This window comes from Schistocerca gregaria, chromosome 5, assembly GCF_023897955.1.
Source record: "Schistocerca gregaria isolate iqSchGreg1 chromosome 5, iqSchGreg1.2, whole genome shotgun sequence".
Classification (NCBI taxonomy): Eukaryota; Metazoa; Arthropoda; class Insecta; order Orthoptera; family Acrididae; genus Schistocerca; species Schistocerca gregaria.
The window spans coordinates 670,635,513-670,651,785 of record NC_064924.1 but is presented as its reverse complement, the minus strand read 5'-3'; the positions used below and the strand labels follow the sequence as shown (position 1 = coordinate 670,651,785).

Below are 16,273 nucleotides of genomic sequence, written 5' to 3'. Positions count from 1 at the left end.
TAATTCTTTTAGCGTCTCACTTCCTAATCTAATTCTCTCTGCATCGCCTGTCTTAGTTCGACCACATTCCACTACCCTTGTTTTACTCTGGTTGATGTTCATCTTATAACCTATTTTCAAGACACTATACATTCTGTTCAACTCCTATTCCGTGTCCTTTGTCGTCTCTGACAGAATTATAATGCCGTCGCCAAAGTTCCAGTTTTAATCTCTTCTGCATGAACTTTAATCGCCTTCCCAAATTTCTCTTTGGTTTCCTATACTGCTTGCTCAGAGTACTGATTGAATAACACAGGGGATAGCCCGTAACCATGCCTAACTATCTTCTCAACCTCTGCTTCCCTTTCATGCCTTTCTGTTTAAGTTCTGAATAACATTTCGGTGCTTGAATTTGCTTCTGCTATCTTCCGAATTTCAAAGAATGTAGTCATGTCTGTCAAAAGTTGTCTCTAAATCTACAGATGCTATAGACGTAAGTTTCGCGTTCCTCAAACTATCTTCCAAAACTAATCGTAAGGTAAGTATTGCCTCATGTGCTCCTGCATTTCTCCGGAACGCAAATGGAGCTTTTTTACGGTGGGCCCCTACCAGTTTTTCCATTCTTCTGAAATTAAGCCATGATCTATTGAACTGATAGTTTTGTATTATTCCCATCTATCAGCACCTATGTTTTGGAACTGGAATTATTAAATTCGTGGAGTGTGGGGCCATTATCACGCACACCAGGTGGAATCGTTTTGTCATGTCTGATTCTCCCAAGGATCTGAACAATTCTGAGCGAATGTCTTTCACATAATCACATCAAATATGAAACGACGTTAAGGATTTGCTAGAAAATCTGTTAAAAACGTATCGCAATTTATTCGTTAGAGCAATCCTTACTGTCAGAAATTAGCTCCAACTTTCCATGTTCCTTTCAGTGCAGTCAAATAACCTATATAAATCATGAAAATCTCCAGTAAGAGAATAATGTTATGGGGAAATTACTTCGTCTCCAATGGCAGCCTATTATTGTTACGACAAGCGATGTGGATATTCTAAAATTATCTCTCTGGCCATGTAATGTTGAAAGCTGAAGAGAGTACTATAACCATTCACATTTACATTTGTCGAACGCTGATAGGTAATGTGACTATTTCGCCTCTTTCATCTAGGAGTACCGGTATTTCAACTAGACTACAAGAGAACAAGTTCACCAGAGTATCGACAAGCGAACTGTTACAGATATTTGAATCACGTAAATAAACGACCCATTCCTTTGGTTTTTGTGTGAGAATTTTCTAGAACGGATTGTTGTAAAGACAAAGTGGCAATTAAGCCAACAAACCTTCTGAAAAATGAAGTAAATACATTATTAAATCAAAATATTTCTTATGTTAGTATGTACTGATTTGGTTTAAGCAAGGCTTGTGAGTGTACATAATTAAATTTTAATTCGGTATAGTAGTTCTCACGAATGTTGCTAGAAGCGATATATTCATTTCATATATATGTCAGGTTTGGTAATTTCAAATAATATCTTTTGTATGGTTTCAAAATCACATAAGAATATCTCCAATCATTCACTAACCTGTAATCTTGATCCAGACTGCTAGATGAATAGTTTCAATTCATACTAAATAGGGCAGAGAGACCTGTTATTTCCCTGTGGTGATGATACCACCTACACAATTGCTATGAGCCTTAACATACGGGACGTCCCAATAAAAAAATAAAATTAAAAAAACGACAAATCTTAGGGGCAGCTTACTATACAGCAAAACAAGAAAAAGATGTCTCACGAACAAGAGCTCTAAAACTCATATCTCAAGGGATATGAGCACTTATTCATCTTCGTTATCGTGAAACACATCTCTTCTACTGCAAGCTCTTTGCTTTTCATATTTTGGGAGGAGGTAATATCGACCAAAACGAGAAAAAAGTCTAGTAAACATGGGCTATAAAATGCATGCCTTAATAACTATGAGCAATTGTTCAGTAGAAGAGAATTGCAACCTCCTTCTTTTCATATTTTGGTAGAAGGTAATATGGACTAAAACGATAAAAAATGCCAAGTAAACATGGGCTCTGAAATGGATATCTTAATAGTTGTGGGTATTTTTTCAGTAGAAGAGATGTATTTCACACTACCGAAGGCGAACAAGTGTTCATAACTCTCGAAGTACCGGTATGCGTTTTAGACCCCATATTTATTAGAAATTTTTTCTTGTTTTGGTCCATACTACCGTCTTTCAAAATATGGAAAAAAATACCTTTCAGTAGAAGAGAACTGTTTCATAGTGTCGAAGATGAGCCAGTGAACATACATCTCAAGATATGCATTTTGGAGCCCATTTTTACAAGATGTTTATTACTTATTTCTATGTAGGGGACCTCTCCCTAAAGTTTGTCAGTGTCCATTTGGTCTGCCTGTATATTTAGGATCGCTAAGATGTGAGAAGAAAACCACTTTATGAAACTTTGGCATTTCTGGGCGAAATGGCATGGTTCGAAACAACAGTGTTTCGCCTCCACCTTCCTACTGTACATGGTATTTCACAGCGATGTAAGCTCGCTACGGCGTAGAGACTTTGTAGTTTCCTGGTTTTTATGAACTAAGCGTCCTCAGAAAAATATTCTCTCACGTTTCTGTTTAGAAAAAAAAAATCTATTGCCATTGCAGATGTGACAGCCATCACATTTATTATAACATGCTAGTACTGTCTTGTAAAACATGGAAATGAAACATCAATATAGGACAAACGTTCCAAATAACATGCACTCTTCGGTCAGAGTACCAGAATGAAAACGACAACGACACTGGAAACATGTAGACAATGAAAGCTAAGATCTAAACTAACACCAATAGCAGTCATGCAACTGAAGGCATAAGCACACACGTCCTCGCGATTGCGGTCACGCATTGAGCATATAAATGAACAACGAAAATTAGTCACGGATATCCAGCGCCGAAATAATTATTGTAAGATGTAATGGTCTTCATAACAGGAAAAAATATTGACGACAATAACGAATGCTTGGGACTAATAAGTAAGAGTAATATGTCACAGATTTCATACGAAATGATACTAAGCTTCCGTAAGACTCTACATATGCACATTCCCACCTGTCATAAATTACATTTGTCTGCGTACATAGCCAATACATTATTACAGAAAATAAAGGACAATAGATAAAATACACCCCTCTGCTATGAGTATCCCGGCCAATAAATGCCATACGATCATTTCATTTCATTGTCGTAGAAGACCCTGAGATCATACTAACAGTAGCATATCTGCAGTATTTCTGTCATTGTCTCTACGGGAAGGAATCTTTGAAACCACATTACTGTCCTTTAGTTCCGTCTCCTGCTGTTTATTAGTAGTTTTCCACTTGTACCTTGACGTAGCTGTCACACAAATTTTGGAGCGTCAAACGATACACGGCATCACTTCCTGTGGCATGCTGAATGCTCCATCCATATTTCCTTTCTTTTTATGTCAAATATGCGCTTTTTATGAATTATTTATCGTACATGAACGTTAGTGATCCAGATTTACTCATACATTCTTTGCGCAAATAACCTGGGTTACTTCTTCCTTTGGTGTAAGTTAATATCATTAGCAGTTGTAACAATGTTAAATATTTAATTACCGTTGTTTGGAGAATTTTTGTTCAGGTCTTGCCATCAGTTACTGACTCTGTTAAATACATCCGGAAATTAAGGAAAGTCGAATACAGTCAATTTGATTTGCAATAGTACCCCTTTACCATAGCAGCCTACTATTAAAATGTTGCATTTATTAAATTTTAAAACTACAGCTGGTTTTACCCTTTAATAGTCGTTACGAGGCCCAACGTGGCAAATTGGTGAATATGAGTATAGTGTAAGTGTGTAATCAGTGACACAGTAATATTACCGTGAGATTGGCATTGACTCATAGACATTCCCGGCAGACTGAATCGATCGGTTAAATGCTTAGTCAGTCGTTTTTTTTTTAATCTGCGGTAGGTAGTAATATCTGTAAGATTAAAAAAAACCTACTATGCCATATTGCTTCGCAAGTAAAATGTGCCAGTTTTAACTTACATATGTACCGAACTAAGATTGCTATGTAGTTAGGAGCCGAAAATAATGAAATAGCATTTCCTGCGTGTCCTAGTGTAGTATTCAAGAGGCATTAAGTTCAAAATCGTTCTCCAGGCATTGACATTTAGGTTTTTCGTAGTGTCCGTAGTTTCATTAAATCATTCGAATGATTTGTTGAAATCTTTGCGATTTGTAAATTAATGTCAGAATTTACAAAAGTGTTACCGACATGTTTCTTCTTCTCAGTACTATGTAGAAACATTGGGTAATCAAGCAAATGTTTAGTATCTCTATTTAGCATTAATTATAATCATACATTTGAAAATAATTAGGAGTTGTTGGCTAACTAGTCTCCGTATTTAATCACATGTTTTCGCTGCCGAACTCAAGCACTTTTGCAGTTTTTTATGTTCATGACAATTACACACCGTGTGCGCAGCAAGCTTAACGTTTTCGTTCCCGTTAGTTTCAATTCTACACTGTAATAGATGTAATTAACTGCGTATTTTGCTCCAGTCGGCAATCCGCTCGCAGCGACGTGATACGCTGTTTGACTGGTAGATGGCAGAGGCGCAGTACGGGAGGAGAAACAGTTGGCCAGCTTCGCCAGGAGCACGCTAGGTAGCAGCCGTGCTGCTTCGACCGATCGTCGACTGTTCACAGACTTCACCACCAGAGGGCCCTGCAGTACAAAGTTTCTGCCGCCGACTACTAGGTGGCAGCAGCCTGCCACGCAGCGAAGAGGTGGGCGGGGCCACCAGCCACGTGCTGCAACACCTCGCGTGAGGGGAAGGGGTGGGGAAGCTGTCACACACATTGCGACACACAAAGCAGGGGAGGGAGCTAAAACGTGATGCCTTCTGCCATGTGCACCGGTCTGCCGGATGCTGAGCCAACAGGGTGGGGGTTAATCACTGCTGTTGTTGTACGAAGGCTGGTAAAAATACTTCGTAAGGCCCGCTGCGCGTGTGCAGCGGGGAGTTGCTGTCTTTTCTGAAGCAGGTAGCTCAGCGTAACGCACTGTATTACGAAACCGTGTGACTTGAAGAACAAATGTATTCTTGCATGAAAACAAGTTGTATTGGACGACGCTACGTATATCTTTCGTGTATAAGTAAATAATTTTTTTTTCGTATTCGATAACTAAATTTTTGTATACAGACTAAAGCTGAAGGCCGTGGGAGAGAATACGACGCTAAACGTAATACGCGCGGGAAACAAGAGAAGGCTGAGTACGGGTTTTTCTTTTCTTTTTCTTCCGACGTCCGTATTTCGGCATGTCGGGACCCCGTAGTTTCGCCAGTGTTTTATGGGCAGCCATTACGCGAAGGAACAGCAGGACGAAGCGGCTGGCTCGGCAGGCTTTTATTTTCTAAGGTCCTCTGCGCGGCGTCGCGCGGCTGCATTATTTTTAGAGTTATATAGCTCTTTGTTTTGCAGCCCTCCGCTTTCCTCTGTAACGTTTAGCAACGAAAGAAAACAGATCCTCCAAGTCAACATGAGACAGTCGTCATCGCCAAGAACACGATATATAAAACTGAAATCAAAAAAGTCAGATTCTTTTCCAGTTTTAAAAGATGTGCCCATTCCTTTCTTTGTCATTATCGCGCAATAGAATACACACGATTTAGCTTTAGTGACAGTTGCCGTAAAACGCGCAAATATTTGAGTATAATTTTTACGTTAAAGTAACTGTTTTTTTTTTTATCAAATTGATCTATCTAATTTTCGACGCCATTCAGTAGCTGTTGAAATAAGAAGTATAGTGTTTTTAATTGTCCCTAAGGCTTGGACGTAAATAACTCTTAAAATCAACTGAGAAAAGTGATAAACACAAGGCTCGTAGATATGTGCAGTTTTAGGCTCGATAAGCATTTTATCGGCTAATTTGCGGAAAATTTCACCGCGAACATTTTCATGTTTTTTATGGCTACACTCCTCTTCTTCAGACCGTATCTAACGGCGATTAAAATAATTAGAATATTTCATTTAAAAAAGAATGCTGTTGCTGTATTATCTTGTAAGAGGATTAAAGGACATCAACCATACAGCAAAATACTCGCCCTTTTGCGTTCTTTCGATTGTCAAAAGACTTATTACAATATCTTCGAGTCCTCTTAAAACATTATGGTAATTCATATTGTTTGGAAAATCACGTAAATAAGTCACAATAAGACATGTTGTGGCGAATCCTCTCATCATTACTGGTGCGCTCTTTCCTATGGTGCCTCGAACATGTTTCACGTTCATGGTCTTTATACAAAAATTCCAATGAAGGCAGTAGAACTGTTTTTCAGTGTCTCTGAAGAACTGGTTCGCAAAAGAATGAATACCGTTTCTCAAGAAAAACATGTTTCCATGTGACATTTCCTATTGACGATCTTTAAGAAACTCCATTACGATATCTCAGAGGCAAAAACAACCACTTACAAATTGAATAGAATGTCTCTGTCCTTGAATTATACGTATTTCTTGACATAACCCAATAATGGTTGCAAGCACTGGATCAGTACCCAAGATCTCGTCGCATGGAGTATTGCATGTGCTGTGGATCCAACAACCGGTTTTACTCTCGCGTACGATTGTGCATCACCTCATTGCGTTATCTCCAGAAACATTATGTACAGAGTCCAATGTTTTGTCACTACTGCTATAACGCTGTGATATGGGACTACTGTTCACCTAACAGCGGCGAACACCCCTAGTTTTTTAACTTGAATTTTTTTTGTTTATGCTTCTGCGAACACTTTTTTTTAATGCAAAATCAGTCGGGTATAAGGGAAGCGTCTGAAACAGGAGTTTGAAAACACTTATCTTCGTTTCATTATGCTGAAAGAAAGCAATTCCATGAGTGCTTATACACGTTGAGAAATGCAGCCAAATCCTCGGAAAAGAGAAAAGATGACGAAATTTTGTTTTAGTAGTGTCTTTCCCTAAAGACTTTGCTGATTAACGGTGAAATCACTGTGCTTCGGCAACGCAATCGCCAACGTTATTTTTTTTATTTTTTTGGTTTCGATAATGATGTGAAATAATTGGAGTGTTTCGCTACAGTCATTTCTCAGAACGCAAATTCATAACAAGCAACGTAGGACGATAAATGGAATCGTCCAGAGTCTTCATTGCACCATTCTCCGAGGTGGAATGTGAAGAAGGAAACTTTGTCTTGTTTTCGTGTCGCAACAGTCTCTTATGAAAGAATCTCAGAGATAAATGTACTCTTTGTTAACTGACGTCTACCAGCGACCGTCACAACACGTCGTAAGAATGTGTGATCCTGTGACCATTTCTGTGTCACTCAAAAAATATAGTTGTAACAGACATCATAACAAGGAAAAAGGAATTTAATGCGTGAGGCAATTTTGTTTTTCCGTTTTTCTTCATCTAAGAGTATTCATATACAGATATTTTGCTATAGTCCGTTTCAGAGCGTTTGGAAACTAACACTGGTGCTTCGCGTGGAGAGGTTGTCACTGTCTCTGTGTATCCTCTGTATAAGCTCAGAGAAAATGGAATTGTTTCGCAATGGGGTTGAAAGTTCTCAAAAATAGCAGAGTAGACTGTGCGATTTAAAATGATTTAACAGTAAAGCTCATCACCAAATTAAAACAGAAGCTTCGCGATAGTTGTCGAGAATTGTCTTTACTCTTAAATGATTTATTTCTTACGAGAATTATAGATAAATTGAGTGAACGAGATTTTCGCCATTTTTTAAATAAAGCAAATTAATATTATTAACTTCGTTCGCTTCTACTGGTTAACTATTTGAGGAAATTCTTTTTGATTAGAAAATAATGGTTCCTGTCTGTATACTCATCTTACGCTTACGTTCAAGGAGTGGGTTACACGATTATTTTACTTTCCATCGACAGTGTAATGATGTGTGAACAGAAATAAAATGAGGCTTTGGATTAATCAAATTTTTATCAAGATCATTAAAATATCATGTTCCGTAGTTCGTGTATTATACAGAATCTAAGGTAAGTTACCACAACTGCACTAAATCTAAAGGTAATGTGCGTGTGGATATCACCTTTAATTACAAATAAAGTGATTTTGAAAATCTGGTATTAGTTTCTCGCCATCTGTCGACCTTTGGACGTCTTTTTTTCCTTCAATGATGGCATTGTGCCTTGTGTGATGCTTGCCACCGCACGTAAAATAACCACACTGTTGTGATCGTCCTTAAACTGGCGTTGATCTGCTTCACCACGTACCGGGTGGTTTCAATTTGAAGTTCAACCACTCACGCTGGTCCACAGTGGGCTGTAACTATCGTATGGTATTAGAACTTGGTATATATGCTAATTCGTTAATGCGGAACCGATTTACACTGAAAAAAATCCAATTCTAGCCACCAGGTGCAATTCTGGCGCTGTACAGCGTCCCGTCGACGTTTCCGGTGCCCATATCGAACAAAATGTGTAAGCGATGGTTAACATTATGCCTTTTTTCGCTTGTCTGATCTTTTCTGCCCACGTCCCATTCCTAATCCATAACATATGTGAACATTTCTATACGCCTTTCTTGGATTCACAGTGCCAGATTTGCCCCTTGTGGCCAAAATTGGAACTATTTTTTTTCAGCGGAAATCGGTTCCACAATAACGCATTGGAATATATACTACATTTCGCTGCCATACGGTAATTACAGCCCACACTGGTGCTCTGTAAGCAGCTGCACTTGAATTATACCCACCCGATGCATCAAAGCTGTTTTGTAAACAGAATACTTGGGATATATGATCTCTTAGTCGTGTTTTAGGCGCCGCGGTGCCCGAAAATGGACCCAGTGGATTTTAATTGTCACTGCGGGCGAATTAAAAATAGAAGACGCACTTTTATGGGATACAAATCGCAATTCGTATTTACATTTATATGAAAGTATTAGCATGTCTTCTCGAAAAGAAAACTATATTAAAACACACATAAAAAGAAACATAGAGAAAGAAACAAAGGTACTCTGCACGATAATTAGGTTACTGAAGCGTCATACGAACACCGAGCAACTACTTCCGCAACATCAAGCGCCGCCCCCACTACAGACACACATACTGTACTGTTTACGAAGAAGAAGAAGAGGAAGGAGACAGGAGAAAGCATCTAGTAAAGCAGCGAGCACACACAGCTTAGCACAGCAGGAGCAGCACATGGCACATGGCACATGGCACATGGAGAGTCATGCGGTACATACGGGTCTGGGCCGCGGTCTTCTTCGCCGCCGCCGCTTCCGCCGCCTCCGCCGCCCCCGCAAGCGGCTGTAGAGGTACTTTGGCGCCTCCAGTGAGCCGTAACAAAAGCAAAAATCAGTCACACTCTTACAAGGGAACACAGCAGGGCGTATGAAGGACAAAAAAAGAACTAGTAACCTAAAGTGAACTTGGGACTTATAACTCCCGATTGCCCCGAATTTCCCGTCCTTATCCACCTCAGCCAGTGTTCAAGGACAGGCAAAGTTGTTGTCAAAGAGATCAAAGCGTCAGAATTCGCTTATCCACGTTAACTTCAGGGACACCGGTGGACATGGATATCGGCACATCCACGAAGGCAGTCATACATTTTTAATTACGTCAGTTACTCCCTTGTTCGTTTGCTGGTACATGTCTGTGATCCTGGTAGACTTTGAAATCTCCCCACTACAGTACTACAGCTCGCAGCCAGAGGAGGAAAAACAGAACGATGCAGCCCTCTGACAAAGCGCAATATCGTGCAATAATTCGTTTTTTGAACGTCCCTTTCGGTGTCTCAAAGAAGAAAAAGCAACCGGTGTCGACTTTTCTGCAGAATTGCTGAAAAGCTTAGATAAGAGCACAAAAGACAAGTTACTCAGAATAATAAATAGCTGCTACGAAAGAGAAATCATGCCAGAAGATTCCACACAATGCAGAACCATACGTAAAATAGGAAAGGCAGTTTACTGCACCAATTATAGAACACTATTAATGTTATCATGGGCCCCCAAAATACTCATAAATATGTAGTGGCCAAAATAAATGTTGCATATATTGCCGAAATTTTAATACTGAACGTTATAATCCAGAAATACGTTATGATATCAATAGCTTGGTTTGCTTGTAATGTAATTCTAGCGGAAGCAGTCGACGTTTCTACCGTACGGGGCAGTATGTGCAGTCCACGGCAACAGTGTCGGCTGTAAACATTACAGTACTTGTGCTGTGTATCGTTAAGAGAGACGTGTTGCTACAGTATGGTTCGAACTACCATAATGCACGATCACAGGGAATGAGACAGGTGGACGTGCCAGCGAATGCCGCTGCAAGTCAGAGTGACCTCTCTATAATCTCGAACAAGTTTCTACCGACAAGATGAGTTGAGGATCACCCAGAGGTGGCCGCAAGAGAAAAACAACTGGTGCACAGCACTGATATTTGCTTGTAACAGCAAGCAAAAATCCTCAACACAATCCTACACATCTTCGGCGGTAGCTCCAAACAGCCACAGGAGTGCAGGTATCAACAAAATCGATACGAAACAAGCCCCATGAGCAGGGATTACGTGCCAAAAGACTTCTCAAGGCCCGTCCTCGAAACCCGATTCCAAGAGGGGCTTTTGTCACTTAGGCACGAAACCAATCTTTGTGTATTAGATAGTAGAGGGGAAACAATATGCTTTTCTGATGAGTCTCGTATTAGTCTCCAGCCACACACTGCTGATATTCGTGTGTGGAGGCAACAAGGACAACGAATTGTATTACAGACCGCCACCTGTATGAAGGCACGTTAATCATGTTTTGGGGTTGCGTTGTGTACGTCGCTGGACACCCCATATGCCATCACATGATATACTTGCAGCTCCATTTGGGTACATATTGGAGCGGGAATCGTGCTGATATCCGACAATGCACTTCCCGATTGTCACAATCTTGCTAACTCTTTCCTAGCGATGAACTGAATCAGTCGGACGGAATGGCCTCCACATTCTCCAGATCTCACTGCACTGACAATGCACGGACCATGCTAAAGCGAGCGGTTTGCAACCTTCCTGTCCCACCAGAGACCTTACAGGGCAGCACAGGTCATGTGAAGGAACGGGACAACATCCCACAAGCTTATGTGGACAGTTTGTTGAGCAAAACGTGTAACCGCTTTCAAAAGTGCCTCCAATTACGAGGAGGGCCAACTGGTTCATAAACAGTGTTATGCAAGATTATAGTGAGAAGAAAGTGTATATTTGTAGCAAAATCTTTCACAAGATTTTGTTTCTGTACCAAATGGAAGTGCATTAATCGGCTTTACTTTGGTTTTTATGATTTTATCTGAGAAAAGAAAATCAGCTTTGGCCGGCCGGGGTGCCCGAGTGGTTCTAGGCGCTACAGTCTGGAACCGCGCGACCGCTGCGGTAGCAGGTTCGAATCCTGCCTCGGGCATGGATGTGTGTGATGTCCTTAGATTAGTTAGGTTTAAGTAGTTCTAAGTTCTAGGGGACTGATGACCTCAAAAGTTAATTCTCAAAGCGCTCAGAGCCATTTGAACCATTTTTAACCAAAATCAGCTTTATTTCCCATTGCGTCCAGTACCAACAATCAAGCAATATGCAATATTTATTTTGACCACTGTAGTTAAGAACAGGACAAAAAGAAAAGTAAGTATACCGAAGAATACCGATTGGCGTTTTAAGAAGGTAGAGGAACAACAGAAGGGATTTTGGCGTTATGTACGCTATTGGATATGATGGTTATGAATAGAAGAACTTATCTTACTTTCATTGGCTTAGAAACTGCTTTTTATAATCTGAAGTGGACGCAGCTCCCTAGAACTATGGAAAAAATTAGGATTTGACTGGAAGGAGAGAAGAACGATTAATCAACTTTATCAGAAATAAGTTACAAGAATAAACATCAGCAAGGAAGAGGAAGAGGCCTGTGTTACAAAAGGAGTTAAACAGTGGTGACCACTATCTACATATTTACTTTAAGTGTTCATTGAGGACGCTATTCATATCATGCAAAGGTAATAAAAGCTAATGGTGAAAGGAAACATTGTGTTAGATTTGCTGATGACATCATAGTGGTTGCAGACTCTGAAAAAAATGAATAAAATACTGAAAGTGGTATCAGTCACTCTTAAACGATGGAAATTAGAAGTGAACAGACGGAAAACAAAAGTAATGGCAGTACGGAAAAATATGGGAGAAATTGAAACCAGTTTAAAAACTGATGTCGGCAGAAAAGATCAGTGAAACAATTTTGGTATCTCGATAGTAAAATCCCAGAGGACAATGAATGCTTAATGAAGTGAAGAAAAGGATTGCATTGGCAAAGCAGGTATTAATCACTAAGAAAACCATTTTAATCAGCAAACAGATGAGTACAGATGTCAGAAAAACCTTTGCAAAATTGTATGTATGGAGTACACTGCTCTACTGAACTGAAAGTTTGACTCTGGGTAAACAGGAAAGCAATCGACTTGAAGCTACTGAAATGTTGATCTGGCGGAAACTGACAGGAACAAGCTGGACGTAAAGGAAAAAAACCTGTTAGTCGTAAGGGAAGTGGAAAAAGAGAGAAGATTATTGAAGCAAATGGAAAACAGAAAAATAAAATTTATTGGACATGTCGTCAGACACAACAACTTCGTTGTTAATATTCTTGAAGGGAAAGTGCCGCGAAAGAAACGTAGGGAACGCCTTAGGATGAAGTATTTGGAGGACATCGATAAGAGAATAGGGTGATAATCACATGGAGCTGAAAGGAACAGCCAACGAGAGAAGAAAGTTGGTGCATCGGAAAGGCAGCCTTTGGAATAAAAATGTATGTATTTCGATTTGTGCATTTGAAAGGAAACAAAGCTGCAAAAACCCATGGGTGGGTACCACGACCGCTCGCACACGTTCAAAAGGCCAGCCGTACCGTGGCAGCAGCGGAAATATTTCAGCTGGGTCAAGCCAACCCCTATTTCTTCTTTAGCAGTCTAATCTTCACGGGCGGGTGCCGGGAGTGTGAATTTGACGACTTTGACGCCCAGACAAAGGAAGAAAGTGGTAATTTCTCGATTCACCATTTCCGAAAAAGATGAAGACCAAACCATCAACCATATGATTCTGAATACTTCTTACGCTGCCGTGGTGTGGTGCTGACAGATTATGTTCGTATGGGGCGAGGTGTCGCAGGAGCATGCTGCCGAAATATCCTCAGGAGGCTACGGGAAGCTACCAAGACCGAGTGTCGCGGAAAGCTGTCCAAGGAACTCGTTCCACAACAACACCACGACTCATTGTGTGCATGGCCACACATACTACCTTCTTCGGCTGTCGATTTCTGTCTCTCCTCCCAGTACTGTCCCGTCGTGGCACCCAGCGACTCCTTCGTCTTTCATCGGACTGCGTGGCCAGCATTTGCAGAATAGCGAAAGGCGGAACATTTTCTGAACAGCTAAAAGTGCAGACTTTTATACGATCAGTAGTAGTAGCAGCATAGGGAGAGTTCTGGCGTCATTTCCTGGCATGCTGATTTTCTGACGTCACGGATGAGTCATGGGATTTCTCCGTCTCTTGCCCCTTTGCAAAGGCCAGTTGCCCTACGTATAAAAAGAATAAGAAATTGATATTTTGGCGCAAAATTCAAAATTTTTGCGGGAAATTATAAAAAATAGTCCAGTTGCGCTAGTGTATATCCTATGTAAGGAGGTTTGTCGTCATGAGGAAAAATTGGCGAGAAATCCAAGATGGTGCATTCTCATGCCGGCTGACGTGGAATACTGCCTTTGGCTGTATGACGGGACAATCAGAGACTTGAAATATTAGCACCAGCCTAACTCAGTCTGCACCTTTGTCGAGTTACGTATTAAAGCTTTATGTGCCCCTCATACAGGAAGCATCGACTGTCACCCAGATGAGGACCACTCACCAGAGCAATAGGAAAATGTGAAAGGCGCAAGTGACGTCACAGGAACCGGAGTTGCACCGGCTACAAACAGCATGACTCAGATTAAATATACCTCCTCCCCCCAACATAAAAAACTAACCACAAAGGAGTTACGCAAATTGGTCACAGACTGGTATTCAGACAAGTATCGACGAGGAGATGCAAAACTGTAAACTTTGGCGGCTCGTGGATGAATGTGTGACGCCACAGTGCAATCGCAATTTCGCATGTCGATACGAGGGTATGCAGTCTTCGTGAATGTCAGCATTAGAGCCAAGACGCGTAATTGGGCTCAAAGAAGCTGGTCGAAATAGTTGGCGAATAGCTCGACATTTGAATAGGAGCGATGCCACTGTTCGAGTATGTCGGCAGGAGTGCGTGTATCATGACGGAACACAGCGTCAGGAAGGAAACGGTAGACCTAGAAAGACAACAGAACATGGAAGGCCGAGCAATCGCCAGATACACACTCAGAGTCCCGGATTCATCACCATCTTCGATCCGACGTGCAAATGGTATTTCATTGTCTAGAATGACCATTAACAGGTGGTTCACAGAAAGGAGTCTGAACCCACAGCGCCACTTGCGCCCACTACCATTGACACCTACGCATCAAAAAGCCTAGTTGCAGCAGTGCCGGGCACATTCGGCCTGGAATCTTAATGACTGGAGTAGTATTCAGTGGTGAGTCCCACAATGACCAGCACTGATCTGTCTCGAGACGTCAATCTGACTGTCGCCCGCCGTACGGCATGATAACCAGAAATGATAATCTGCGGTGGTCTTTCACTTCCTGGCAACACCCCTTTGTCATCCACTGCACCCTTCAGGACAGCGGTACGTCGCCGATATTCTATAACCCATTTTGTTGCCCTTCATGGCAAGCCATCTTGGGTTTAGATTTCAGCAAAATAATGCGCGCCCGGAAATGGCCGGTGTTTCTTTTGCTTGCCTCCATGCTTGTCAAATCCTACCTTGCCCAGAACGGTTGCCGAATCTCTCCCCAATTGAGAACGTTTGGAGCATTATGGGCAGAGCCCTCCAACCAGCTAGGGATAATGACTAAGCCGCCAGTTGGACAGAAACCGGCACGATATCCTTCAGGAGGACATTCAACAACTCTGTCAATCAAGGCCGAGGCGCATAACTGCTGACGTAAGGGCCAGAGATGGACCAACGCAGTAGTGACTTGCATAATTTTCTCTTGAATAAATCATACAGTTTTTCTGAAATTGTAATCATTTGTTTGGCTGTACGCGTACATAATTGAATCGACCAACTACTAAATGCGAGTCTAGTCTCTAAGGCATTGCACCACATCGCCTGGTTGCTTTGCCTTTGAAAATCGTACTGCGACAGTAAAATTGTAGACAGAGTGGAGCCGACGAGCACAATTCGTACAATTGATAGTACGTCATCGGGGTCGTGTTTTAGGCCAGTAGAAAGCTGAATATTCGTTCAGAAGTTCCCAAAATATTGAAACATAGGTCTCAGCGGTATGATATTGTTGTTGCCCTTGATCGAAAGAAAAAACCCATCTGGTCATCATTTTTGTGAACATCAGTGGCATCTCGATTTACGCCTGGAAAACCAGTCACAGTTCAAGGCAGTGACAATCCTGTAACAGAGTGACTGAGATGAAGCGATGAAAGATGCAAAGTTGGGTTTAGCGATGACAACAGATTCTGTCTTGGCATTAGTGATGATCGTCTACGAATGCAGCTTCTACCAGTAGCACGGTAGCTGCCGCAGCACATTAGGCAGCAACTCTGGGCATGATGGTGTCAGGCACCGAAGTCTACAGTAACTGCGTCTCGCACGACTATTGAGGAGTCACTGAATAACGCACGATATATCATTTCACCAATACGCGAGTTCCGTCGCCACTCCTACAACGCCAGTATGATGCGCTCTTTCCTCAGGACAATGCCCATTCACAAAATAGTATTGAAGATAAGGTACCAGCGTCTATTCCAATTTACGTTGAATGCTCCACGACCAGTTTGACAACATACAGTGATGAGCCAAAACATTACGACCACTGCTCACCGCTGGACCAAATGCCCCCTGGTGACGTTATGGCCACGTGACGCTGTAAGGAAACTGCATAAACAGAGCAGAGACAATGGGTTGATTGTTATGGTCCAGTGCCTGGGAAACAACATAGTTGGTGGGCTGTTGATGTACTACTGTCGTGACCACCTACGGTTCGTTTTATTGTCCGACATGGCAAGGCGTCCTGGGATTACAACAAGATTTCCTACTGCCTGTCTTCGTGCTTGTGGAATCCTACCTTGGGCCCCAAGGTCGCCGGATCTC

The 16,273-nt window shown here is 41.5% G+C and overlaps 1 protein-coding gene across 10 annotated transcripts in view; it reads right to left on the bottom strand.

The window, feature by feature from the left end:
* LOC126272091 (voltage-dependent L-type calcium channel subunit beta-1) overlaps nucleotides 1–16,273 on the bottom strand; it is a 2,208,268-nt gene that overhangs the window by 714,467 nt on the left and 1,477,528 nt on the right. For 6 of the 10 annotated variants that reach the window (XM_049974661.1, XM_049974653.1, XM_049974656.1 and 3 more), the window contains one exon: nucleotides 9,266–9,349. The exons of the other annotated variants lie outside the window; for them this stretch is intronic. In XM_049974661.1, the coding sequence (XP_049830618.1) occupies nucleotides 9,266–9,349 (84 nt within the window). The remainder of the gene's footprint in view (nucleotides 1–9,265; nucleotides 9,350–16,273) is intronic. 10 annotated transcript variants of the gene reach the window in all.